At 46.0% G+C, this 26,696-nt stretch overlaps 1 protein-coding gene across 1 annotated transcript in view; it reads right to left on the bottom strand.

The window, feature by feature from the left end:
• Positions 1-26,696, bottom strand: part of TCERG1L (transcription elongation regulator 1 like) — a 192,157-nt gene that overhangs the window by 133,024 nt on the left and 32,437 nt on the right. The window contains exon 4 of the mRNA XM_067708849.1: positions 19,398-19,583. Within this exon, the coding sequence (XP_067564950.1) occupies positions 19,398-19,583 (186 nt within the window). The remainder of the gene's footprint in view (positions 1-19,397; positions 19,584-26,696) is intronic.

Genomic DNA, 26,696 nt, shown 5'->3' with positions numbered 1-26,696 from the left:
GCCGGTCCAGGCTCCTCTCCAGCCCACGCTTGAGTGCACAGAGACAGGTGATCCTGGGCGACTTCCCAGCCCCAGTCAAGGTAAGCCCCCAGATGTGGGTCATTTGTGAGCACCGTGGGCCTTCTCGGGCTCTGTGCCTTTAACTCTCTTTTATGTTGAACGGCCGCCCAGAGCATGGCTGTTTTCTCCCCAGCAGAAAGCAAATGAGAGGTAGCTGATGCCTCCTTCTGTGGCTAGAGGTGCGATCGTGAGTACCCACGTCTCCCCAGTAAGGCTGAGCAGCTGTGGGCAGGGAAACACAATAACACCTTTAGGAGGACATGTACCGGATGATGACTGTTTCTTTCTTCAGTCAGTAGGACTGTATTTACACAGCGGAGAACAGGAAAAAACATGTTCTCTACATGCTGTATAAACAAGGAGGGGGCTAGTCTACAAAGCGATTTAATTGTAACAATTCAGCCTAACTTGACCGATGGAAGTCACTGCCTGTCCTCTAGTGGCCGAGCCTCCCATCTGGGAAATATCCTCAGAGCTGGTTTAAGTGCTGAGCGGGGAGACAGCCAGCCCCGTGGCCCGGCCCCGTGGATGTTCAGCGTGGAGATGAAGCGCACTCTTGTGAACAGCTTGGCTGTCAGTTAAGTGACAGGTGAGACAAGGACAGCACAGGAGTCTGAAGGCTGGAAAGGTTTTGGTGGACCGAAGGGGTCAAGGCAGTCACCACGGACTAGGTCAGCTCTCAACTGGACTTCCAATGAGAGGCCAGGATGTGAACAGAGCATGCAAGCAGGGCCAGATGGGAGCCCAGCAGTGAGCATGTAGGTGGTAGTTCTACCATCTTATCCTGACTCCTTTCTGAGGGTCCTCCCAGGAGCATCCTTTTCATATCCCTTTTCTCATGAAGGTGGGCCTGCAGCCATCCGTGGATGGGCCCAACCTGTGCTGAGACAAGGTGCCAGGGGGAGCCTGGGACCCCAGCACAAAGCGGGGGCTCCGTGCTGCTCCCCCACCGTCAGTCCTCCCAAGTGAAAACGTCCTGTGCATCCGAGCTGGAGAAGTCTCCTCCCAAGAACCCTGGGAGCTCCGGAGACACACGGATGGTGAACCGAATCTTGGACGTCGGTCATAACCTAGGTTCGAGCACAGCCATTCTTAAATACATCAGGGAAGGAGAGGCGAGTGGTTGAAGCCAGCGCTGCCCAGGGTCTGCTTCAAAGCAGCGCCCTCCCCTCTCCACTCCCTGCAGTGGCGACAGGTACAGCTGTTAGCTGAGCTCCTGAGGAAATGAGGAGCTCGTGTGTTGTTAGCTAAGTAAGCTCGCTCTCTTAACTATCGGCGTCTATAAACTGCAAACCACCAACAGGACATTTCAACAGGGCATAGCTTCCTTAGCTAAAGTTTCCTAAGCGCTCACTTCTTTCCCGCGTGACCCAGCATCACACGCAGGGCGGACACTGACCCTGTGCTGGTGTCCTCGCCCTTCCTTAGCTGCTCTCCACAGCTGGAGCTGCCGGAGGACTGGGCGCCCTGAGGACGCTTCAAGCAGCTCCCCGTGGGCTCCAGAAGTTTAAGCACCCAGGGGCAAAATGCCAGCTGCCTCCCTGACTTGGGCCAGTGAATAAACACAGACCCCGCACTCCCACAAGGCAGTGTCCTCTGTGTGTGTGGCCCAAAGCAGCTGGGCCCACAGATGCTCCCAGGTGCTTCCTGGACCACGGCCTCCAGTGAGTGCCCATCCGGCACCTCATCCCCTCCCGCATCCTCAACTAGATGCCACGGATACTGTTTCCAACGGCGCTGTTATCACAGATCACATGAGACAGCCCAGCCCAGGAGGGGGTGGCTGCTCTCGTTACCAGGAACTCACCAAGACCAGGCTCTGACCTGTGGCTGTAGCAACGGGACCTCATGCGGCAACCAAGGATGCGCTCTTAAAGGATGCTCTCCATTAAAGCGACAACCGTCAGGGCTCCTTCCTCCTTCCTCCGTCTGCAGACCAACCTACCTTCTCAGTCTTTCTAGGGTCTCTTCTAAAAATGCCCACCCGCTGGAAGAGCTCAGGCCCGTTCCAGGGATCAGACCACATGCATCACGTGTGTGAGTGTGGCCTGGCCACCCTCTCTGCCTGAGCTGGTCACAGAGCTGAATTTGGTCAATGTCCCTACAGCGCCAACAGCCCAGCCAAAGCCTCAGTCATCAGGTCATGGGTTCTAGCTCAATGGCTCTATGGCTCAAGGTGAACTGTGGCTAGCGGGAGGGATCGATGGTAGGAGGGGTTGATGGTGATGCCTACGAAAGCAAGGCAAGGCCCTCAGGAAACGGGGCTGAGTCCCAGGTTCGCTCTGCCCTTCTTGCCTTTGGAACTTAGGTAAGGAGGTCTTTAATCACCTCCCACTCTGTCCCCCAGTTTGAAGAATGGGATCAGCTGCATGGGATCCGTGCAAACTTTCAGGGTGAAAATCTGGGGTTTCAGGACACACCCGTCTTCAAGGATGTCGCACCTGGGTGTTGGCCGTCCTTTGAAGTCCTTCACAGAGTAGCCTGGTTTTCTGCTGGGCATCCTGATTGGACGTCCCGATCAACGCCAAGATGGAGAGCGACGTCAGCAGCCAGGCTCTGCGGCCGTGAGCACCACCGAGGAGCCCTGGCGTGTGGACGGCTGCCCCGATTCCCACCTTGTCTGTGAGGACTCACTGGGCTGGGGCGGGGGCGCTGAACGAACATCTTCAAGCAGGCCCACCCCCTCCTCTCTGTCTTCGAGAACACAGGGAGCAGACTGCCCCTTCCGCAGAGGCAAAGGGGAGACCGTTTTGCCCCAAGCACTGACCTTGGCCCTGAACTCATGGTGAATAAGACCCAGAGGCCCCTGTCATCCTGGATCTCACACATCCGGGGATGGGGGAGGCCAGCAGAGGGAAACAAGCCAGGAACAGACACTGAGGTAATTCCAGACAATGAGAAATGCTATCCAGGAAGTAAACAGGTGATGAGAGGGAGTTGATTCCCAAGGGTCCTTAGGATGAGCAAGCAGGGGTGCTTCTCAGCTGGGCCTGAACGGTGAAGGAGGGCCTCTAAGGCAGGGCAGTGGCCAGTGCAAAGGCCCCGAGGCAGCCAGGCTGGGTGTGAGGCTCGCTGGGAGAAGGGAGAGTGGCCAGCAGCGGCGGCAAGAGCACGGGCTGGGGCCACAAAAGGTGGCTTCCAGAGACTCTGGGGAGAAGTCTGGGATTTGTTCTAAGCTCCACAGGAGACAGTCAGTGGGAGTCTTAAGCAGGCGCAGGCTTGGCCTGCTGTACGTTTCTGAGGAGGGAACTCTGGCTCCCGTAGGGAACAGTGGCCGATAAGGGTGAGCGGAAGCAGAGAGATTTTGTGCGGCCACTCAGTCAACAGACGGCATCGGTCTGGACGAGGAAGTTGGACTTGGGCTGCAGATTAGGAGGGAAGACAGCGCTGATGGGTGGATGTGAGGTTACCAGGCAGGAGGAACCAAGGATGACCCTGGGGTGTTGGGTGCAGACACTGGACAGACGAGTGCTACTTATGAATGAGAGAGTGCTAGTGGAAGAGGGGGCTTTCCCAGAAGCCTCCAGGAGAAACCAGGTGTTTTGCATTGTTTCATAAGCAGGACCACGGGTAGGAAATCAATACTGCTTTTATAGAAAAGTGCAGCTTGAGGTATCCATCAGAAACTGCATGTGTCCAGTGGGAAACTAGCTCTATCAACTTAGCACTCAAGGGAGAAACAGGGACTGAGATGAAGTTGGGATTAGTTACTACCTAGGATAAGAACACTTGGGACGCCAGAGAGGGAGGGTCCTGCACACCCCAGACTCTACAGATCTGTGCAAAGACCCCCCCCCCACCCCAAACCTGGAAGGACTATCAGAAGGGGAGGAAAGTGCTTCGAAAAGGAAAGAGGGGGCAATTGTTCCTGACATTTCAGGAAACAGTCCAGATGCCACCAGTAGCGGAATGGATGATGCACTGCGTGGATTCAGACCAACCAGCCAATGCTATGCTGCAGTGAACGTGACGGCATCACAGCTACAAGGCCCCCCTCGGCGGGGACTTTACAAAGAAACAATACATCGTTTTGAGCAAAAAAGGCAATCACGGAAGAATGCACGGACTATGATGACGTTTATGTAAAATTCAAAAAGCGCCTAAACTATGAAATACATTGTTTAGAAATAATGCTTATATGTAAACAGATTTCTCAAAAGCAGCACAGCAACGACTGGCACCTGTTTGGGAGAGTAATCGTTGCTGGGGAGGGCTGAGGCTCCCAGGAGCGCTAGGGGTACAGAAACATCCATTTCTTGGGCTCAGTGAGAGGTACTTGGGGGTCTACTGTATCAGTGTTCTTTTTTTTTTTTTTTTTTTTTTTTGTGGCACGCGGGCCTCTCACTGTTGTGGCTTCTCCCGTTGCGGAGCAACAGGCTCCGGACGCACAGGCTCAGCGGCCATGGCTCACCGGCGGAGCCGCTCCGCGGCATGTGGGATCTTCCCAGACCGGGGCACGAACCCGTGTCCCCTGCATCGGCAGGCGGACTCTCAACCACTGCGCCACCAGGGAAGCCCGTATCAGTGTTCTTTATACTTGGCATAGACATAGACATGCTTTTCTGTGCGTGCTGGGTTGCCAATTTTTCTTTTCAAAGAAAGAGTGAATTGGAGCTAACAGTGCAGACGAAGAATACAGCTCAAGTGATGGCAGCTCCTCAGGGAGGCTGCAGCAGACAGGTCACAGGAGGACTTTTGTAGACGGACAACCTTAAACAAGCTGACTTGCTGAGAGGAAGGGCTCACAGCTGGATCTCCATTTAGACACTTCTGCACCCGGCACGGCCCAAACGCGTTACCACCTGCTTGACTTTGTATCTCGCATCCGTAGTATGAGTTCACTTGTGGGTAGCAAACTATACGAAGTCCTTTTTTGTTTGTTTAAATCCAATAATTTTTCTACTAAAAGCAGCTCGTTCTCTCATTAGAAACACATATGTCTTTCTCACAGAAGCCAGCTGAGTCTCAGGCACTCTGGGGTATAAGTAATTACATTGCAGCAGTATTTTTGTCTCTACGAATCTCCAAAATGTTAATATGTATTATGACATTTTTTATTATACTGGAGGAGGAAACAATTCCTGGATAAGAAGAGAAAAGGCTGCATCCCCAAACGGCTGGGTTACTGTGGCTGCAGAGCCCGTTTCAGCATCCTTGGATTCGCTAATGGGATGAATGGACAGCCCCACAGAGGCTGCACGGAGAGTGGCTTGGAGACTTTCCTGCCTTGTTATGTAGCCTGGCGGGTACGTTCCTCATTGAAAAAAGAATCGTCACTTCCCAGCTGTTCTGTGGCAGGACAAAATGTTAAATTTAGACCATTAAATTGTTCTGGAAGCAAAAGAACAGGTGGTAAATGGCTTCCAAGGCAGATGGTACTTTTTAATAGTTGTATTTGCTAGTCACTTGCTGTACTGGAGGCCACAGCTCTCACTCATACTTTATCCTTTTCACTTCGATGCTTATGAAATGGTGGGCTAAGTTTTGAAAATAGCTACCATCATTCTTAAAAAAGAATCACTTCGCTTATTTCATCAAAGAGGGGCAGACGCTGGAGTTGCCTGGTGCTTGTATCCTCCCGAATGTGGGCTCCCACTTCCCACTTCCCTGTAACATCGAGGGGGCAGGTGAGGGGGTGCGGGGCAGGTGAGGCGGGGCGGGGCAGGTGAGGCGGGGCGGGTCCGGAGGGCTCCAGCCTGCAGAGGGCCAGGAAAGTAGTCCCATTCCCTAGGGCAAATCCTTCCGCACGTCTTCCATTCCCCCCAGATAAACTCCACCTTCTTCTTAAAAACTAAGAAATAGATAGGATACAAGACATGCTTTCCCCCCGAAAGTGTTCCTTCTATAACCTGAAATTCCAAGGCTTCAAGGAATAGATGGGAACGAGGCAAAGTGGATTAGCTGAGACCTGCTGAGAGGAAATGAAGAGAGCACGCCACCCCCGCCCCTGTCTGCTCATCCTTCAACCGCTGGCTCCCAGCCCACGTGTGAATGCCCTCCGACGAGACCTCTAACAGTAAACGCCCCGCTCTGCCCACGCTTCCCTCTGCCCGTGCCCCTGATTCAGGAGCAAGCGTGAGAGAAACAGCGTTAGGGATTACGTGGATAAGTGGAATCAGCTGGATTCATCCTTTGGACCTGAGGTTCGGGAAACCGCCCGGAGCCGCTGCAGGCTGGGCAGGGACAGGGCGACAGGGCCCTCCAGCGGGTGACTCACAGGCTGGGAAGGGGCAGGCGAGTGAACAGACTGCCACGAGCACGAGGCCAATGGGAAGCCCCAGTGTGCACGGGCTCCTGCGGAACAGCAGCAGCAAGGACTAACTTGGCTGCACACGCTGGCGACACTCTGGAAGAGAAAACCCACTTTCCCATTGAGTTTGGAACTGGTCAAGGGGTTTGTATGTATGTATGTATTTATTTACTCGCCTTTCCTCAGGTTTATTTTTTATTTTTTTACAGCAGGTTCTCATTAGTTATCCATTTTATACATATTAATGTATATATGTCAATCCCAAACTCCCAATTCATCCCACCACCACCCCCCTGCGGCTTTCCCCCCTTGGTGTCCATACGTTTGTTCTCTACATCTGTGTCTCTATTTCTGCCCTGCAAACTGGTTCATCTGTACCATTTTCCTAGGTTCCACATATATGCATTAGTATATGATATTTGTTTTCCTCCTTCTGACTTATTTCACTCTGTATGATAGTCTCTAGATCCATCCATGTCTCTACAAATGACCCAATTTCGTTTCTTTTTATGGCTGAGTAATATTCCATTGCATATATGTGCCACATCTTCTTTATCCATTCATCTGTCGATGGACACGTAGGTTGCTTCCATGTCCTGGCTATTGTAAATAGAGCTGCAATGAACATTGGGGTGCATGTGTCTTTTTGAATTACGGTTTTCTCTGGGTATATGCCCAGTAGTGGGATTGCTGGATCATACAGTAATTCTAGTTTTAGGTTTCTAAGGAACCTCCATACTGTTCTCCGTAGCGGCTGTATCAATTTACATTCCCACCAACAGTGCAAGAGGGTTCCCTTTTCTCCACAACCTCTCCAGCATTTGTTGTTTGTAGATTTTCTGATGATGCCCATTCTAACTGGTGTGAGGCGATACCTCACTGTAGTTTTGATTTGCATTTCTCTAATAGTTAGTGACGTTGAGCAGCTTTTCATGTGCTTCTTGGCCATCTGTATGTCTTCTTTGGAGAAATGTCTATTTAGGTCTTTTGGATTGGGTTGCTTGTTTTTTTAATATTGAGCTGCATGAGCTCTTTATATATTTTGGAGATTAATCCTTTGTCTGTTGATTCATTTGCAAATATTTTCTCCCATTCTGAGGGTTGTCTTTTCATCTTGTTTGTAGTTTCCTTTCCTTTGCAAAAGGTTTTAAGTTTCATTAGGTCCTATTAGTTTATTTTTGTTTTTATTTCCATTACTCTAGGAGGTGGATCAAAAAAGATCTTGCTGTGATTCATGTCAAAGAGTGTTCTTCCTATGTTTTCCTCTAAGAGTTTGATAGTGTCCGGTCTTACATTTAGGTCTCGAATCCATTTTGAGTTTATTTTTGTGTATGCTCTTAGGGAGTGTTCTAATTTCATTCTTTTACAAGTAGCTGTCCAGTTTTCCCAGCACCATTTATTGAAGAGACTGTCTTTTCTCCATTGTATATCCTTGCCTCCTTTGTCATAGATTAGTTGACCATAGGTATGTGGGTTTATCTCTGGGCTTTCTATCCTGTTCCATTGATCTATATTTCTGTTTTTGTGCCAGCACCATATTGTCTTGATTACTGTAGCTTTGTAGTATAGTCTGAAGACAGGGAGTCTGATTCCTCCAGCTCTGTTTTCTTCCCTCAAGACTGCTTTGGCTCTTCAGGGTCTTTTGTGTCTCCATACAAATTTTAAGATTTTTTGTTCTAGTTCTGTAAAAAATACCACTGGTAGTTTGATAGGAATTACACTGAATCTGTCGATTGCTTGGAGTAGTATAGTCATTTTCACAATATTGATTCTTCCAATCCAAGAACATGGTATATCTCTCCATCTGTTGGTATCATCTTTAATTTCTTTCATCAGTGTCTTATAGTTTTCTGCATAAAGGTCTTTTGTCTCCCTAGGTAGGTTTATTCCTAGGTATTTTATTCTTTTTGTTGAAATGGTAAATGGGAGTGTTTCCTTAATTTCTCTTTCAGATTTCTCATCATTAGTGTGTAGGAATGCAAGAGATTTCTGTGCATTAATTTTGTATCCTGCAGCTTTACCAAATTCATTGATTAGCTCTAGTAGTTTTCTGGCGGCATCTTTAGGATTCTCTATGTACAGTATCATGTCATCTGCAAACAGTGACAGTTATACTTCTTCTTTTCAAATTTGTATTCCTTTTATTTCTTTTTCTTCTCTGCCGTGGCTAGGACTTCCAAAACTATGTTGAATAACAGTGGTAAGAGTGGACATCCTTGTCTTGTTCCTGATCTTAGAGGAAATGCTTTCAGTTGTTCACCATTGAAATGATGTTTGCTGTGGGTTTGTCATATATGGCCTTTATTATGTTGAGGTAGGTGCCCTCTATGCCCACTTTCTGGAGAGTTTTTATCATAAATGGGTGTTGAATTTTGTCAAAAGATTTTTCTGCATCTATTGAGATGATCATATGGTTTTTATTCTTCAATTTGTTAATATGGTGTATCACACTGACTGATTTGCATATATTGAAGAATCCTTGCATCCCTGGGATAAATCCCACTTGATCATAGTGTATAATCTTTTTTTTTTTTTTTTTTTTTTTTTGCAGTACACGGGCCTCTCCCATTGCGGAGCACAGGCTCCAGACGTGCAGGCTCAGCGGCCATGGCTCACGGGCCCAGCCGCACCGCAGCATGTGGGATCCTCCCAGGCTGGGGCACTAACCCGTGTCCCCTGCATCAGCAGGCAGACTCTCAACCACTGCGCCACTGGGGAAGCCCCAGTGTATGATCCTTGTAGTGTGTTGTTGGATTCTGTGTGCTAATATTTTGTTGAGGATTTTTGCATCTATATTCAACAGTGTTATGGGTCTGTAATTTTCTTTTTTTGTAGAGTCCTTGTCTGGTTTTGGTATCAGAGTGATGGTGGCCTCATAGAATGAGTTTGGGAGTGTTCCTTCCTCTGCAATTGTTTTGAAAGCATTTGAGGAGAATGGGTGTTAGCTCTTCTCTAAATGTTTGAGAGAATTCACCTGTGAAACCATCTGGTCCTGGACTTTTGTTTGTAGGAAGATTTTTAATCACAGTTTCAATTTCATTACTTGTGATTGGTCTGTTCATATTTTCTATTTCTTCCTGGTTCAGTCTTGGAAGGTTATACCTTTCTAAGGATTTGTCCATTTCTTCCAGGTTGTCCATTTTATTGGCACAGGGTTGCTTGGAGTAGTCTCTTAGGATGCTTTGTATTTCTGTGGTGTCCTTGTAACTTCTCCTTTTTCATTTCTAATTTTATTAATTTGAGTCCTCTCCCTCTTTTTCTTGATGAGTCTGGCTAATGGTTTATCAATTTTGTTTATCTTCTCAAAGAACCAGCTTTTACTTTTACTGATCTTTGCTATCGATTTCTTTGTTTCTATTTCATTTATCTCTGCTCTGATCTTTATGATTTCTTTCCTTCTACTAACTTTGGATTTTGTTAGTTCTTCTTTCTCTAGTTCCTTTAGGTGTAAGGTTAGCTTGTTTATTTGAGATGTTTGTTGTTTCTTCAGGTAGGATTGTATTGCTATAAACTTCCCTCTTAGAACTGCTTTTGCTGCATCTCATAGGTTTTGGATTATCGTGTTTTCAATGTCATTTGTCTCTAGGTATTTTCTGATTTCCTCTTTGATTTCTTCAGTGATCTCTTGGTCATTTAGTAACGTATTGTTTAGCCTCCATGTGTTTGTGTTTTTTACGTTTTTTGCCCTGTAATTGATTTCTAATCTCATAGCATTGTGGTCAGAAAAGATGCTTGATACTATTTCAATTTTCTTAAATTTACTGAGGCTTGATTTGTGACCCAAGATGTGATATATCTGGAGAAAGTTCCCTGCGCACTTGAGAAGAAAGTGTAATCTGCTGTTTTTGGATGGAATGTCCTATAAATTCAATTAAATCTATCTAGTCTATTGTGTCATTTAAAGCTTGTGTTTCCTTATTAATTTTCTGTCTGGATGGTCTGTCCATTGTTGTAAGTGAGGTATTAAAGTCCCTCACTATTATTGTGTTTCTGTTGATTTCCTCTTTTATAGCTGTTAGAAGTTGCCTTATGTATTGAGGTGCTCCTATGTTGGGTGTGTATATATTTATAATTGTTTTATCTTCTTCTTGGATTGATCCCTTGGTCATTATGTAGTGTCCTTCCTTGTCTCTTGTAACATTCTTTATTTTAAAGTCTATTTTATCTGATATGAGTATTGCTACTCCAGCTTTCTCTTGATTTCCATTTGCATGGAATATCCTTTTCCATCCCCTCACTTTCAGTCTGTATGTGTCCCTAGGCTTGAAGTGGGTCTCTTGTAGACAGAATGCATATAGGTCTTGTTTTTGTATCCATTCACTGAGCCTGTGTCTTTTGATTGGAGCCTTTAATCCGTTCATGTTTAAGGTAATTATCGATATGTATGTTCCTATTACCATTTTCTTAATTGTTATGGGCTTGTTTTTGTAGGTCCTTTCCTTCTCTTGTGTTTCCCACTTAGAGAAGTTCCTTTAGCATTTGTTGTAGAGCTGGTTTGGTGGTGCTGAATTCTCTTAGCTTTTGCTTGTCTGTAAAGCTTTTGATTTCTCCATCAAATCTGAATGAGATCCTTCCTGGGTAGAGTAATCTTGGTTGTAGGTTCTTCCCTTTCATGACTTTAAATATGTCATGTCACTCCCTTCTGGCTTGTAGAGTTTCTGCTGAGAAATAAGCTGTTAACCTTATGGGAGTTCCCTTGTATGTTATTTGTTATTTTTCCCTTGTTGCTTTCAATAATTTTTCTTTGTCTTTAATTTTTGTCACTTTGATTACTATGTGTCTCAGCATGTTTCTCCTTTGGTTTATCCTGCCTGGGACTCTCTGCGCTTTCTGTACTTGGGTGGCTATCTCCTTTCCCATGTAAGGGAAGTTTTTGACTATAATTTCTTCAAATATTTTCTCGGGTCCTTTCTCTCTCTCTTCTCCTTCTGGGAACCCTATCATGTGAATTTTGTTGTGTTTAATGTTGTCCCAGAAGTCTCTTAGGCTGTCTTCATTTCTTGTCATTCTTTTTTCTTTATTCTGTTTTGCAGCAGTGAATTCCACCATTCTGTCTTCCAGGTCACTTATCCGTTCTTCTGCCTCAGTTATTTGGCTATTGATTCCTTCTAGTGTATTTCTTTTTAAACATCTTTATTGGTGTATAATTGCTCTACAATGGTGTGCTAGTTTCTGCTTTATAACAAAGTGAATCAGTTATACATACACATATGTCCCCGTATCTCTTCCCTCTTGCGTCTCCCTCCCTCCCACCCTCCCTATCCCACCCCTCTAGGTGGTCACAAAGCACTGAGCTGATCCCCCAGTGCTATGCGGCTGCTTCCCACTAGCTATCTATTTTACATTTGGTAGTGTATATATGTCCATGCCACTCTCTCACTTCGTCACAGCTTACCCTTCCCCCTTCCCATGACCTCAAGACTATACTCTAGTAGGTCTGTGTCTTTATTCCCGCCTTGCTCCTAGGTTCTTCATGACCATTTTTTTTTTCTTTTTAGATTCCATATATATGTGTTAGCATACGGTATTTGTTTTTCTCTTTCTGACTTACTTCAGTCTGTATGACAGACTCTAGGTCCATCCACCTCACTACAAAAAACTCAATTTCATTTCTTTTTATGGCTGAGTAATATTCCATTGTATATATATATGCCACATCTTCTTTATCCATTCATCTGTTGATGTAAACTTAGGTTGCTTCCATATCCCCGCTATTGTAAACAGAGCTGCAATGAACATTCTGGTACATGACTCTTTTGGAATTATGGTTTTCTCCGGGTATATGCCCAGCAGTGGGATTGCTGGGTCGTATGGTAGCTCTATTTTTATTTTTTTAAGGAACCTCCATACTGTTCTCCACAGTGGCTGTATCAATTTACATTCCTACCAATAGTGCAAGAGCGTTCCCTTTTCTCCACACCCACTCCAGCATTTATTGTTTGTAGATTTTTTGATGATGGCCATTCTGACCATTGTGAGATGATATCTCATTGTAGTTTTGATTTGCATTTCTCTAATGATTAATGATGTTGAGCCTTCTTTCACGTGTTTGTTGGCAATCTGTATATCTTCTTTGGAGAAATGTCTATTTACGTCTTCTGCCCATTTTTGGATGGGGTTGTTTGTTTTTTTGATATTGAGCTGTATGAGCTACTTGTAAATTTTGGAGATTAATCCTTTGTCAGTTGCTTCATTTGCAAGTATTTTCTCCCATTCTGAGGGTTCTCTTTTTGTCTTGTTTATGGTTTTCTTTGCTGTGCAAATAAACATTCTTTTCAAGTGCACATGGAACATTCTCCAGGATAGATCATATCTTGGGTCACAAATCAAGCCTCAGTAAATTTAAGAAAATTGAAATCGTATCAATTATCTTTTCTGACCACAACGCTATGAGACTAGATAATAATTACAGGAAAAAAATCTGTACAAAATACAAACACACGGAGACTAAACTATACACTACTTAATAACCAAGAGATCACTGAAGAAATCAAAGAGGAAATCAAAAAATACCTAGAAACAAATGACAATGAAAATACGACAACCCAAAACCTATGGGATGTAGCAAAAGCAGTTCTAAGAGGGGAGTTTATAGCAATACAATCCTACCTTAAGAAACAAGAAACATCTCGAATAAACAACCTAACCTTACACCTAAAGCCATTAGAGAAAGAAGAATGAAAAAACCCCAAACTTAGCAGAAGGAAAGAAATCAGAAAGATCAGATCAGAAATAAATGAAAAAGAAATGAAGGAAATGATAGCAAAGATCAATAAAACTAAAAGCTGTTTCTTTGAAAAGATAAAGAAAATTGATGAACCATTAGCCAGACTCATCAAGAAAAAAAGGGAGAAGAATAAATCAACAGAATTAGAAATGAAAAAGGAGAAGTAACAACTGACACTGCAGCAATACAAAGGATCGTGAGAGATTACTACAAGCAACTCTATGCCAATAAAATGGGCAACATGGAAGAAATGGACAAATTCGTAGAAATGCACAATGTTCCGAGACTGAACCAGGAAGAAATAGAAAATATGAACAGATCAATCACAAGCACTGAAATTGAAACTGTGATTAAAAATCTTCCAACAAACAAAAGTCCAGGACCAGATGGCTTCACATGAGAATTCTATCAAATATTTAGAGAAGAGCTAACACCTATCCTTCTCAAACTCTTCCATAATATAGCAGAGGAAGGAACACTCCCAACCTCATTCTATGAGGCCACCATCACCCTGATACCAAAACCACACAAAGATGTCACAAAGCAAGAAAACTACAGGCCAATATCACTGATGAACATAGATGAAAAAATCCTCAACACAATACTAGCAAGCAGAATCCAACAGCACATTAAAAGGATCATACACCATGATCAAGGGGGGTTTATCCCAGGAATGAAAGGATTCTTCAATATACGCAAATCAATCAATGTGATACACCATATTAACAAATTAAAGGGGAAAAACCATATGATCATCTCAATAGATGCAGAGAAATCTTTCAATAAAATTCAACACCCATTTATGATAAAAACCCTCCAGAAAGTAGGCATAGAGGGAACTTTCCTCAACATAATAAAGGCCATATATGACAAACCCACGGCCAACATCCTCCTCAATGGTGAAAAACTGAAACCATTTCCACTAAGATCAGGAACAAGACAAGGTTGCCCACTCTCACCATTATTATTCAACATAGTTTTGGAAGTTTTAGCCACAGCAATCGGAGAAGAAAAAGAAATAAAAGGAATCTAAATCAGAAAAGAAGAAGTAAAGCTGTTACTGTTTGCAGATGACATGATACTATACATATAGAATCCTAAAGATGCTACCAGAAAACTGCTAATCAATGAACCTGGTAAAGCAGCAGAATACAAAATTAATGCAGAAAAATCTCTTGCATTCCTATACACTAATGATGAAAAATCTGAAAGAGAAATTAAGGAAACACTCCCATTTACCATTGCAGCAAAAAGAATAAAATATCTAGGACTAAACCTACCTAAGGAGACAAAAGACCTGTATGCAGAAAACTATAAGACACTGATGAAAAAAATTAAAGATGATACCAACAGATGGAGAGATATACCATGTTCTTGGATTGGAAGAACCAACATTGTGAAAATGACTATACTACTCCAAGCAATCGACAGATTCAATGCAATCCCTATCAAACTACCACTGGCATTTTTCACAGATCTAGAACAAACAATTTCACAATTTGTATGGAAATACAAAAGACCCCAAATAGCCAAAGCAATCTTGAGAAAGAAAAACAGAGCTGGAGGAATCAGACTCCCTGTCTTCAGACTATACTACAAAGCTACAGTAATCAAGACAGTATGGTACTGGCACAAAAACAGAAATATAGATCAATGGAACAGGATAGAAAGCCCAGAGATAAACCCACACACATATGGTCACCTTATCTTTGATAAGGGAGGCAAGAATATACAGTGGAGAAAAGACAGCCTCTTCAATAAGTGGTGCTGGGAGAACTGGATAGCTACATGGAAAAGAATGAAATTAGAACACTACCTATCACCATACACAAAAATAAACTCAAAATGGATTAAATACCTAAATGTAAGGCCAGACACTACCAAACTCTTAGAGGAAAACATAGGCAGAATACTCTATGACATAAATCACAGAAAGATCCTTTTTGACCCATCTCCTAGAGAAATGGAAATAAAAACAAAAATAAACAAATGGGACCTTCTAGTGTATTTTTCATTTCAGTTATTGTATTGTTCACCTCTGTTTATTTGTTCTTTAATTCTTCTGGGTCTCTTTTAAACATTTCTTGCATCTTCTGGATCTTTACCTCCATTCTTTTTCCGAGGTCTTGGATCATTGTCACTATCATTATTCTGAATTCTTTTTTCTGGAAGGTTGCCTATCTCTACTTCATTTAGTTGTTTTTCTGGGGTTTTATCTTGTTGCTTTATCTGGTACGTAGCCCTCTGCCTTTACATCTTGTCTATCTTTCTGTGAATGTGGTTTTTGTTCAACAGGATGCAGGATTGTAGTTCTTCTGCTGTCTGCCTTCTGGTGGATGAGGCTATCTAAGAGGCTTGTGCAAGTTTCCTGATGGGAGGGACTGGTGGTGGGTAGAGCTGGCTGTTGCTCTGGTGGGCAGAGCTCAGTAAAACTTTAATCTGCTTGTCTGCTGATGGGTGGGGCTGGGTTCCCTCCCTGTTGGTTGTTTGGCCTGAGGCGACCCAACACTAGAATTTACCTGGGCTCTTTGGTGGAGCTAATGTCGGACTCTGGGAGGGCTCACGCCAAGGAGTACTCCCCAGAATTTGTGCTGCCAGTTTCCTTGTCCTCACAGTGAGACACAGCCACCCCCCGCCTCTGCAGGAGACCCTCCAACACTAGCAGGTAGGTCTGGTTCAGTCTCCTATGGGGTCACCGCTCCTTCCCCTGGGTCCCGATGCGCACACTACTTTGTGTGTGCCCTCCAAGAGTGGAGTCTCTGTTTCCCTCAGTCCTGTTGACGTCCTGCAATCAAATCCCGCTAGCCTTCAAAGTCTGATTCTCTAGGAGTTCCTCCTCCCGTTGCCAGACCCTCAGGTTGGGAAACCTTACGTGGGGCTCAGAACCTTCACGCCAGTGGGTGGACTTCTGTTGTATAAGTGTTCTCCAGTTTGTGAGTCACCCACCCAGCAGTTATGGGATTTGACTTTATTGTGATTGCACCCCTCCTACCATCTCACTGTGGCTTCTCCTTTGTCTTTGGATGTGGGGTATCTTTTTTGGTGAGTTCCAGTGCCTTCCTGTCAATGATTGTTCAGCAGTTAGTTGTGATTCTGGTGCTCTCGCAAGAGGGAGTGAGAGCACGTCCTTCTACTCCGCCATCTTGAACCAATCTCCTTCAAGGGGTTTTTTAAATAGGGTGTCTTACTCGAAATCCTAAACCTTGTTAAAGGCAAATGACTCAGCCACTCTTGTGGCTGATCTTCTTTCCAGCACAGAGCCTTCTTCCTTTTGGGTCCTACAGTTACTGGACCAGAACTTCTTCTTCATACACCAGTCCTGGTTTCCGCGGTTTAAGGAGACATCTAGAGCACGAACTAGGGTTTCTTGATGGAGCCCCTACTAACATTTGGGGCCAGATAATCCTTTACCACAGGTGCTGTCCTTTGCTGTCAGATGTGTAGCAGGATCCCTGGTCTCTATCCTCTAGATCCCAGTAGCAACCACCAAGTTTCAAGGACCAAAAAATGTCTCTGGTCACTGGCGAGTATCTGCTGGGGACAAAACTGCCCCCAGTTGAGAACCGTAAAGCTAAACCACATAGGGCTTCTGAGGTTATCTGGCTTTTATCTCCAAGCTTAGGGTGTAAATAAAACAGTCTAACTCATTTATCTAAAATGGGAATTATTATCTTCTGAATAAAAGCAGGATTATTCATCTGTAGATAAAGTTCATGTGCTTTGAATATGGAGCAAACTTCCCAGAGAGGTGCGTTTTTCTGGGCCTATGAAATCTCTCTTTCTGTCGATGCCATTCTATCCCCTTGGCCCCCCTCCCTCCACCAGCCGTCCTTTCTCCTATCCCCATCCCTCCTCCACTCCATCTGTTTTCAGGGGGTTAGGGATTTCTGAGCAGAATACCTGGACCTCCACTGAGAATCAGGACAATCCACTCTTCAGTCTCACTGGCTCACATTCCATAGGGCTACTGACGGGGGTTAAAAAAACCCAGCTCTGATGGACAAACTGTCTGCCCTCAGTCTCCTTCAAGGCTTGGTTTTCAGAAAGTATTCAAGGGAAATTCTGAGAAGGTTTTCATCAGGGACCTAGCCAGTCTCTCTCAAATGCCTTCTTCTAACATCAAGAGGAGAGCCAGGGCTTCCCTGGTGGCGCAGTGGTTGAGAATCTGCCTGCTAATGCAAGGGACACGGGTTCGTGTCCCAGTCCGGGAAGATCCCACATGCCGCGGAGCAACTAGGCCCATGAGCCACAACTACTGAGCTTGTGCGTCTGGAGCCTGTGCTCCGCAACAAGAGAGACCGTGATAGTGAGAGGCCCGCCCACCGCGATGAAGAGTGGCCCCTGATTGCCACAACTAGAGAAAGCCCTCGCACAGAAACGAAGACTCAACACAGCAAAAATTAATTAATTAATTAATAAACTCCTACCCCCAACATCTTCAAAAAAAAAAAAGAAAACCACAGTTTTACTCCTTTAAAACAAAAAAAAAAAAAAAAAGAGGAGAGCCAGGGCAACACTTCTAGGTGGGTAGGTGGTCCTCCCTGCCAGAGAACCACTTACAGGGGCAGCCCTGGAAGTACCATATCCAACACTGGGATTGGCCAAAGAGCTCAGGGACCACCCACTGGGCTGGGGTCACTCGTCCAGACCCACAGCCCCAGTTTCAACCGCTGTAGTTTCAGATCAAAGGGACCAACACCAGCAAGACAAAGGCCATATCAGAAGCACCTGTTAAGTAGGGCCCCTTCATCTTCTGACTGTCCACTTCGGCAGTTTTGTACAAGATAGATCACATGGAGGTTGTCTTTTTCTAACTGAATGCACATTATGGCAGATTTGATTATAGAGCCTTATAAAATGCCAACATGGAAAGACGCCTAGTGATTATGTCACTTTATAAATCATATAAGAGACATGAAGAGTGAAGCCGCCCCTGGGGTACACAGGGCTTGGTTTTGGGTTCTTTCTAAGATTAATTTGCTCAGAAAATAGTAAGTCATCCTTAATAAATGCCAGTGGACTGATGGATTTTAAAACCAGAATCTTGACACAGCTGTAAATTATGTTCCACACAGGAGATTATCCATGTGCTTTATTTATTCTCCCCGTCACACCCTAACTGCATATTCACTAACACGCTGAAATAGAAATAAGATTTTGTTCTTGAGAATACAACATTCTATTACCAACGAATTTATCAGGTCAACATAGAAACACAGAAGCCAAGGTCCAGTGTTGAGAAGACCACATCAGATTTACTAGAAACACGACCAGAAAACCAAAAGCACTCCCCAAACTGGAAAGTAATGAAACCAGGTTAATCTATTTCTACCATGAAAAAAAGATTATGTATCTCACAATCTAAAGATGCTTCTATCACTGATAACCTAGCAATTAATGATATAGTGCTAATATACAATTCTAGGGTTAACTCTAGTATAGAATTAATATTATAATTCCACAGAATTTCTATCCAAGTCTTACTGTATCATGTGAAAAACTAAAACTCAAGTAATAGTGCTGGCTCCCAAGACTCCAGTACTTACTAAAGGTTATTCCAAGTCAACGCTGTTTTTGTGACATTTAAGGACAGACCCAAACATGCACTCACCAGGACAGCTGGGACACGTGGAGTGCTGGTGACAGTTAGCAGATGTGCGCGTACAGCTGAGAACATGTTTGGACAACAGAGTTGCAACCAATCCAGGACCAGGCCTTCCGCATCTCATCCTGCATCTCAGCATCGCTCACGACACCAGAATGTCTGCCAGCCCCACCTCCGCCCCGCGGACTTAGAATAGTACACCTGCTGAACGGGTGAGCTCCAAACCTTGGTGGCTAGCCTGTCTCTTCCTCAGCCACGGGCTTCGGTGGACCTCTGCACCAGTCCCACCGTGGTGGGGAGGACCCCACTCCATGTGTTCAGAGCAGGCCCAGCTGGCCAGCCCAGGAGGGATGGCTCAGTGAGGGCCCCACGCGAGTCTGAGTTTTGTACTTTTTTGTGTTTTATTAACTCCGATGCTTAACTGTTTTCCATCATGTTGCCTTTGCTTTTATCCAAGCCCCACACACGAAAATTAGAAATTTCTCAGTCATGTGCATCACTCCCCATGAAGAGTTAGTAAAGGAATGTCTCATTTCTTCAAACAGAAACTTTACACTTTGCTTTATGGCAGAAAATGCCCGGGTTGACTAACATGACCTTGGTCAAGGGAACTGAGGTCCGTTTGCGTGATCTGAGGATGAGCCCTCCCTGACGCCCCCAGCATGAATCTGGGGGACGGCAGGTCCCCGCCTTGGTCTCCACGCTGTGGACTCCGAAGCAGCCCGAGGCTCTGAGAGACCAGGCTGTGTACTTACCAGAGAAGGGTGTGGTCCGCAGGGGTATTTTGATGGGCGCCAGAGTCAGGAAGTGGCAAGGCTGCACGCTGGAGGGGGACGGGCCCCCAAGTCCCTCGGGGTCCACGGAGACCATGGTGGCGGTGGCAGTGGTGATGGCAAAGGTGGGGCCGCTGCCGACAGGCTTAAGGCTGTTGTGATGACCACCTGCAGAGGGGGGACAGGGAGGTCAGCACAGGTTGCCCGGTGTCCCCTGGAGACGATGCCATTTCATCATGCAACATACGAGCAGCCAGAAAACAAGGCCGTGGTAACCCCCTTTCTTGGAAGCCTGTGCCCTGGGCCACTGTCCCTGAAATAAGTGTGATGAGCTCTTTACCCACCCGAATGTCACCTGTGCACAGAGCTGTGTGTCCTCATAAGGCTCACAGTCACCAGGGGACACTCCTGCCTTAAAGAGAAGCACGTTGCTGCAGCTCACAATACGACGCTCAGTAAACAAAGCTGATTATACAGTCATTTCCATTTCTACACTATACAGTCACTCGGTCAACAAATTTCACTGGGTCAGTTAGATGCCAAGCATGTTCTAGCTCTTAGGGACAGAGTCACACGTCTCTCACTTTAAATCGAAAGGGCACGCTCACTCCCAGATCCTTGAATTTCTTTTTATTTCTGTTTTTCTGTATTTTCCAAACATCCTATGATGGGCATTTACAGATTTTTAAAATGCAATTTAATTTTTTTATAGAGCAGGTTTAGGGTTACAGAAAAACGGAGCAGAAAGTACAGAGAATTCCCACATATTCCCCCACACCCGGTTTCCCCTCTTATCGCCCTTTTGGGTTGGGTGCTACATTTGTTACCATTAATGGATAAACCAGCACTGATACATTATTATCACCCGAAGTCCATAGTTTACATTAGGGGTCACTGTTTATGTTGTACATTCTATGAGTTTTGCCAAATGCAAAACTAAAAATCCCGTGTGCTCTGCCTGTTCATCTCCACAAGCTAGAAATGACTGAGCTCAGTGAGGAAGGTATGTCGAAAGCTGAGACAGGCTGAGAGTGGGGCCTCTTGGACCCTTAGCCAAGTCGTGAATGCAAAGGGAAAGTTCTTGAAGGAAATTAAAAGTGCTACTCCAGTGAATACACAAATGATAAGAAAGAGAAACAGCCTTATTGCTGATGTGGAGAAAATGTGAGTGGTCTGGATAGAAGATCAAACCAGCCACATCATTCCCTTAAGCCAAAGTCTCATCCAGAGCCAGTCCCCAGCTCTCTTCAATTCTATGAAGGCTGAGAGACGTTAGGAAGCTGCAGAAGAAAAGTCTGAAGTTAGCAGAGGTCGGTTCATGAGGCTTAAGGAAAGAAGCCATCTCATAACACAAAAGTGCAAGGGGAAGCTGCAAGTGCTGATGTAGAAGCTGCAGCAAGTTATCCACAAGATCTAGCTCAGATCATTAGTGATGTTCAGTGCGGATTAAACAACCTCCTATTGGAAGCAGATGGCATCTAGGACTCTCATAGCTGGAGAGGAGAAGTCAATGCCTGGCTTCAAAGCTTCAAAGGACAGGCTGACTCTCTTGTTTGAGGCTAATGCAGCTGGTGACTTTAAGTTGAAGCCAATGTTCATTTACCATTCTGAAAATCCCAGGGCCCTTAAGAATTATGCTAAATCTACTCTGTCTGTGTGCTATAAATGGAACAACAAAGCCTGGATGACAGCACATCGGTTTACAACATGGTTTACTGAACATTCTAAGCCCACTGTAGAAATCTACTTCTCAGAAAAAAAATTCCTTTCAGAATATGATCGCTCCTTGACAATGCACCTGGTCACCCAGGAGCTCTAATGGAGATGGAGAGGAGCTTAATGTTGTTTTCGTGGTAACACAACATCCATTCTACAGCCCATGGATCAAGGAGCTATTTTGACTTTCAAGCCTTATTATTTAAGAAACACATCTCATAAGGCTATAGCTGCCATAGACAGTGATTCCTCTGGTGGATCTAAGCAAAGTAAATTGAAAGCCTTCTGGAAAGGATTCATCCTTCAAAATGCCATTAAGAGTACTTGTGATTGGTGAGAAGGGATCAAAACATCAACCGTAGCAGGAGTTTGGAAGAAGACGGTTCCAACCCTCATGGGTGACTTTGAGGGGTTCAGACTTCAGTGGAAGAAGTTACTGTAGATGTGGTGGAAACAGCAAGAGAACTAGAGTTCGAAGTGGAGCCAAAGATGTGAGTGAATTGCTGCAATTTCACAATAAAATTTTAATGGATGAGGAAGGAGTTGCTTAGGGATGAGCAAAGAAAGTGGTTCCTTGAGATAGAATCTGCTCCTGGTGAAGATGCTATAAAGATTATTGAAATGAAGACAAAGGATAAAGAAGATTACATACACTGAGTTGAGAAAGCAGTGAAAGGGTTTGGGAGGACTGACTCCAATTTCGAAAGAAGTTCTACTGTGGGTAAAATGCTATCCAATGGCATTGCCTGCTACCGAGAAATCATGCTTGAAAGGAAGTCAACTGATGCGGCAGATTCTCTGCTGTCTTTACTTTAAGAAATCGCTGCAGCCTCCCCAGCCTTCAGCGACCACCACCCTGACCAGTCAGCAGCCGTCAACGTCGAGGCAACGCCCTCCAGCAAAAAGATTACGACCCGCTGAAGTCTCAGATTGTGTGGGCATTTTCAGTAATAAGGTATTTTTAATTAAGGTATGCACATTGTTTTACACATTATGCTATTGTACAGTAAATAGACTGTATTAAGTGCAAACACAACGTTTACATGCACTTGGAAACCAAAAAAATTGCTTTATTGCCATATTCCTTTTACTGCAGTGGTCTGGAACCAAACCAGCAACATCTCAGCGGTGTGCCTGTATGTACCCAAAGTTCCTTTGTGTCTTTTCATGGCAAGATAGCTCATTTCTTTTTATTACCGAGTAATATTTCATTGTCTGGATGCACCACAGTTTACCCATTCACCTATGGAAGGACATGTTGGTTGCTTCCAAGTATTTACGATTATGTATAAAATTGCTATAAACATTTGTGTGCATGTCTTTGTTTGTACATGAGTTCTCAACTCATTTGGGTAAATACCAAGGAGTGTGACCGCTGGGTCATATGGTAAGACTAACTTCTGCTTTGTAAGAAACTTCCAGACCGTCTCTCAAAGTGTCTGCACCGTTTTGCATCCCCACCAGCCATGAAGGAGTTCCTGTCAGTCCACATCCTCAACAGCACTTGGTGTCAATGTCCTGGATTTTAGACATTCCAGCAGGTGTGTCGTGGTGTCTCATTGTTGTCACAGACAGATTTAAAGTCAGCAAAAATACCACACTATTCAATATATATTGTCTTAATTAACAATAAAAGCACATTCTAGAAAAGGTATAAAATGGAGTAAATAAGCATCTAAAAATGTCCCTATGGTCCCCCAGCTGAACACTGTTGATCTTCTGTCATGCAGCTAACCAGAAGTCCCCAGAGGCATGGTCTGGCTGTACCGGTGACGGACCACCAGTACGCTGCACACACTGCCCTCCCACTTCTCCTGTCATTAAATGGCCTTCCCAAGTCCAGTTATTAATCAGAGACTAGTATTCCAGGCAGTGGAACCGCCACACAAATCTGCCATGCTCCCTTAACCAGCCCCCATCATAATAGGTGTTGCCTACTATAAATAAACATGACATAAACAACTGTGTGCAAAAGGTTAATTTCTGCATTTATTGCCCATTCCAGGATGCTTGTTCAGGGCCAAACAGGGTGAGCATTTTGAGTGTGCATGTGTCAGTTTAATGAGGCAGTTCTGTGAAAGTCCACACACTATGGAGCTGTACACAAATATTTCTTTGTAAATTCAGCTTCCCTCCTTCAAGATTCCTTTATTTACATTATTTTACCACAGGTGTTTCCACTGCAATTTAACCACTTGTTGGCCCTGTTCAGAGACAGCTCCACTGGTGTGACACAGGGCTTCAAAGAACTGTGATTCTCAAAGCCAAGTTCAATGACCCCAGTGATAGGCTACCTGATGAATTTGTTGACTGAACTTGATCTTTTGTTCAAAACGAAGATGACCCTTCAGCAAAGAATGAGAAAGTAACAACAGTGACTTAAAAGAAACAGTGCCACGGCAAGAGCATTTTACAGATCGAAGTGTGGGAACAGTTTTATCATCGCATGACTTTGCTGTCAGAAATGATAAGTCAACCAAAAAGGAAAAAAGAATAAGTAAACCTTATCTACCTCTTTAAAAAAAGACGCTGGAAAGACAGTTTTTAACCTGCTTCGAATCCATCTGGGTCCATATAAAAACGCACCACTCACCAGTTAGTTCACAAAATCGACTGCATAATAACAGTGGAGATAAAAAGTTAATAACCAACGTCGACAAAATTACTGTCGTAGTTGGTGGATGAGATGAGATGGAAAGAAGGGGTCTTATCACTGCCAAGCTCCCACCAGCTTCAGGCCTTGCGCAGGTGCGTTGTGTGTTGATATTAGACCCAGGCACCTGGTGTGGGAACAGGATCTGGCTCCCAACCTCCAGGGCACAGATGAGCTCAACCCTGGCCGGCAGGTGGAAGAGGTAACTTGCAGACTGGGAGGGGGGGCTCAGGAACCTCCTCTGACCAATGGTAACCCCTGATCCCCATCTGGAGCGCCGTGTGGGCGGGAGCTGCTGGCAACTTCCTGCTTCCCACTCCATCCCCCCGCCCCCAGCTCAGGCATTTACGGAGCATCTCCACCTGCCAGACGGCACACAGCTCGGCCAGGAAGACGCTACCATAGGAAACACTGCTGCAAACAGATAATCACCCGCCAGGAGGCAGGCGGGGCCGAAGGGGCCCTGGGACGCCAGCTGCTCCCAGAGAGATGCCTCTTGAGCTGAGTCCTGGAAGATGAGGCAGGCACTCAATAAACTGTGTCGACTGATAAGTAATTATCATAACTTGCTTTCCCCAAAGGACAGCACTGAATCCCTTAGTTGAGTAAATAAACTGAGATAAGAGGCCAAAAAAACCTGCTAAGCCAGCTAAGAGATAATCCAGCAATGCAATCCCATCAGCATCACTAATAAAAATCAATGTTTTAGGCAAAACAGTAATTAACCCTGTGCTTCTCTGCAGGCAGGCAGCTGCGGGGTGGGGGTGGGGTGGGGGGGTGGGGGGGTAGGGGGGGACTGCAGCCATCCCACCCTGTGCTGCCCGTTCCGTCACGTCACGGCCACCTCCCTCCAGATCCCTCTCTGATGGCCTGACCTGCAAAGGCGCTTTGTTCGCAGTTTTCGTCTGAGTGACCCCAGGACAGCTGGACGAAGGAGAACTTCTGCGGTCCCTGTCTGTCGCTGGAGAGCAGGACTCAGTGACTGCCTCAAGGCCAGGCGTGTCTGCCCAAATTCCTCTGCAGGGCTGGCACTGGGGCCCCACCTGGCTGAACGCGTGCCCCATCCCAGCTAGACTCCTGGGCGGGCTGGAGCGTCTGGAGGACTTTCTCCTTTGTGCCACCAGAGGCCACCCTGCTGTCCACACAGGGGCCTTCGGTCACTGACACACTGATAGACTCACAGGAGAGGGCGGGCAGGCTCTGCGCGGCCACCTGTGCTCACAGGCACCCTGACCACTGACCTCTCCCGGTACCTGCCTCCAAAACTGGAACCCAGCCAGCAGCTGGATTTGCTTTTCCCAGGATTCAACAGAAAAAAAAGGAAGAGAAAGGCTGGTGGGCCCTGGGACGGCGGGACAGGCAGGGGCTCTAACCATCCGGCCTCAGGCTGAGATGCTAACTGGGGACTGTGCAAGTTCATGGGTGTCCGCTCAGGCTGGATGGTCTGGTCTGTTCCTGCTCCCTTGGGTTTTCTCTTCCTCTTAGGCCTGCACTGGAACAGAGCTGCTCTCAGCCCCAGGTTCTCTGTCGCTGGCCACATTCCCCAGAGGAAGAAGGGAAGGGCAGTGCTGGAGACAACATTGACCTCATCCCTACTGGAGGAATACTTGGTGTGGAAGGCACCAGAGGAGCCCCAGAATTATAACCACTAGTGGGCTGCAGAGTAGATAAGATGCTAGACATTTAGCTTCCAAATCTTTACAAAAGAGCAGGACGGAGGCCTCGCCTGTAGCGTCTGGCACTGAGGACACCACGCAGAGAGGAAGACCTTTATCTTGGGATGCAGAGTGTATGGAGGAAACACCAGGATGGCAGCAGGTCTTCCGATGAAGAGGAACCTCACCTGATACACAGGAGATGCTGTGCTCTCCTCTCAGCCACGTCCTCAAAACAGCAAACAGTCATCAGCTAATTTCGTTTATTACGTCCGTTTAGCATATGATTCAGCTCTGGTGGAATCCTTCAGGCGGTGTATCTGCCAACTGGTAATTATTTCTGCAAACAGGACCTGTCAGGGGGTGACTTCAGGCAGTGGTCCATATGTGGAGGCTTCGCCAGGAGGAGGGTCTGGGGTCTCTGGCAGCATGTGAGGCTTTGACAACAGGCAGAGGGGAGGGAGGGGGGACAGAGTCAAGAGCACAGGCTCTTCCTTCCTCCCCTGTGCTCTGAGGGCGTCGTGTCCCTGTGCCCTGACCCCCAGCTCCGTCAGTGCTTACCCGGCTCCTTTTAGGAAGAACAGTGACGGGCCTTGGTGTCTAAGTTAAAGCCGGTGCCAAGCTCCCGCACACGTGTTTGATTTTGCTTTGCCTTTCTTGGTGTTTGCCATTCCGGCAGTTTTCTGAAGGAGACATCCGGCTCCTGGTGCTGGTAAAGTTTTCCACGTTCCGAGGAAGCACACCCGTAAGCTGGGCTGGATGGTCACCCAAGCTCCAAGGCCGCTCTCACCTTGCCCAGCAAAGTATCTGTTTCGTGATCGGCTCTGGCGGGTTGTGAGCTGTGCAAGACACGCACCACATTTGTCTTTTCTGCCACCCCGGCACCTAGGCAGCATCCCGGTGCTGACGGAGTGTCTGTCTGCCAAGAATAGCCACGGGTAGCGGGTGGGCGACCCTGGCAACCTGCACTCGCAGCTCACGACATCGCCCTGCCCCTTCTCCCAGACTGTGCCCTCCCTCGGAGCCCTTGTAACCTGCAAGCTGGATGGGGGGGCTCTCCTCTCCTCCTGACAGAACCGCCAGCCCCCCATACCACGGAGCAAGTACAAACGCCTTCCCAGGCAACACCTCTCATCTCCCCCAAACCCCCGTTACATGCTGACCCACAAGTAACAGAGTCTCGTACCTTGCTGCCTCCTGCCCCCGAGGGAGGGCTCTGACAATGCCCTTTGACCCAAGAGTCCCCTTTCTGTGTCC

Source organism: Pseudorca crassidens, chromosome 16 (genome assembly GCF_039906515.1).
Source record: "Pseudorca crassidens isolate mPseCra1 chromosome 16, mPseCra1.hap1, whole genome shotgun sequence".
NCBI lineage: Eukaryota > Metazoa > Chordata > Mammalia > Artiodactyla > Delphinidae > Pseudorca > Pseudorca crassidens.
The sequence above is the reverse complement of the archived record's forward strand: the minus strand, read 5'-3'. Positions and strand labels throughout refer to the sequence as shown.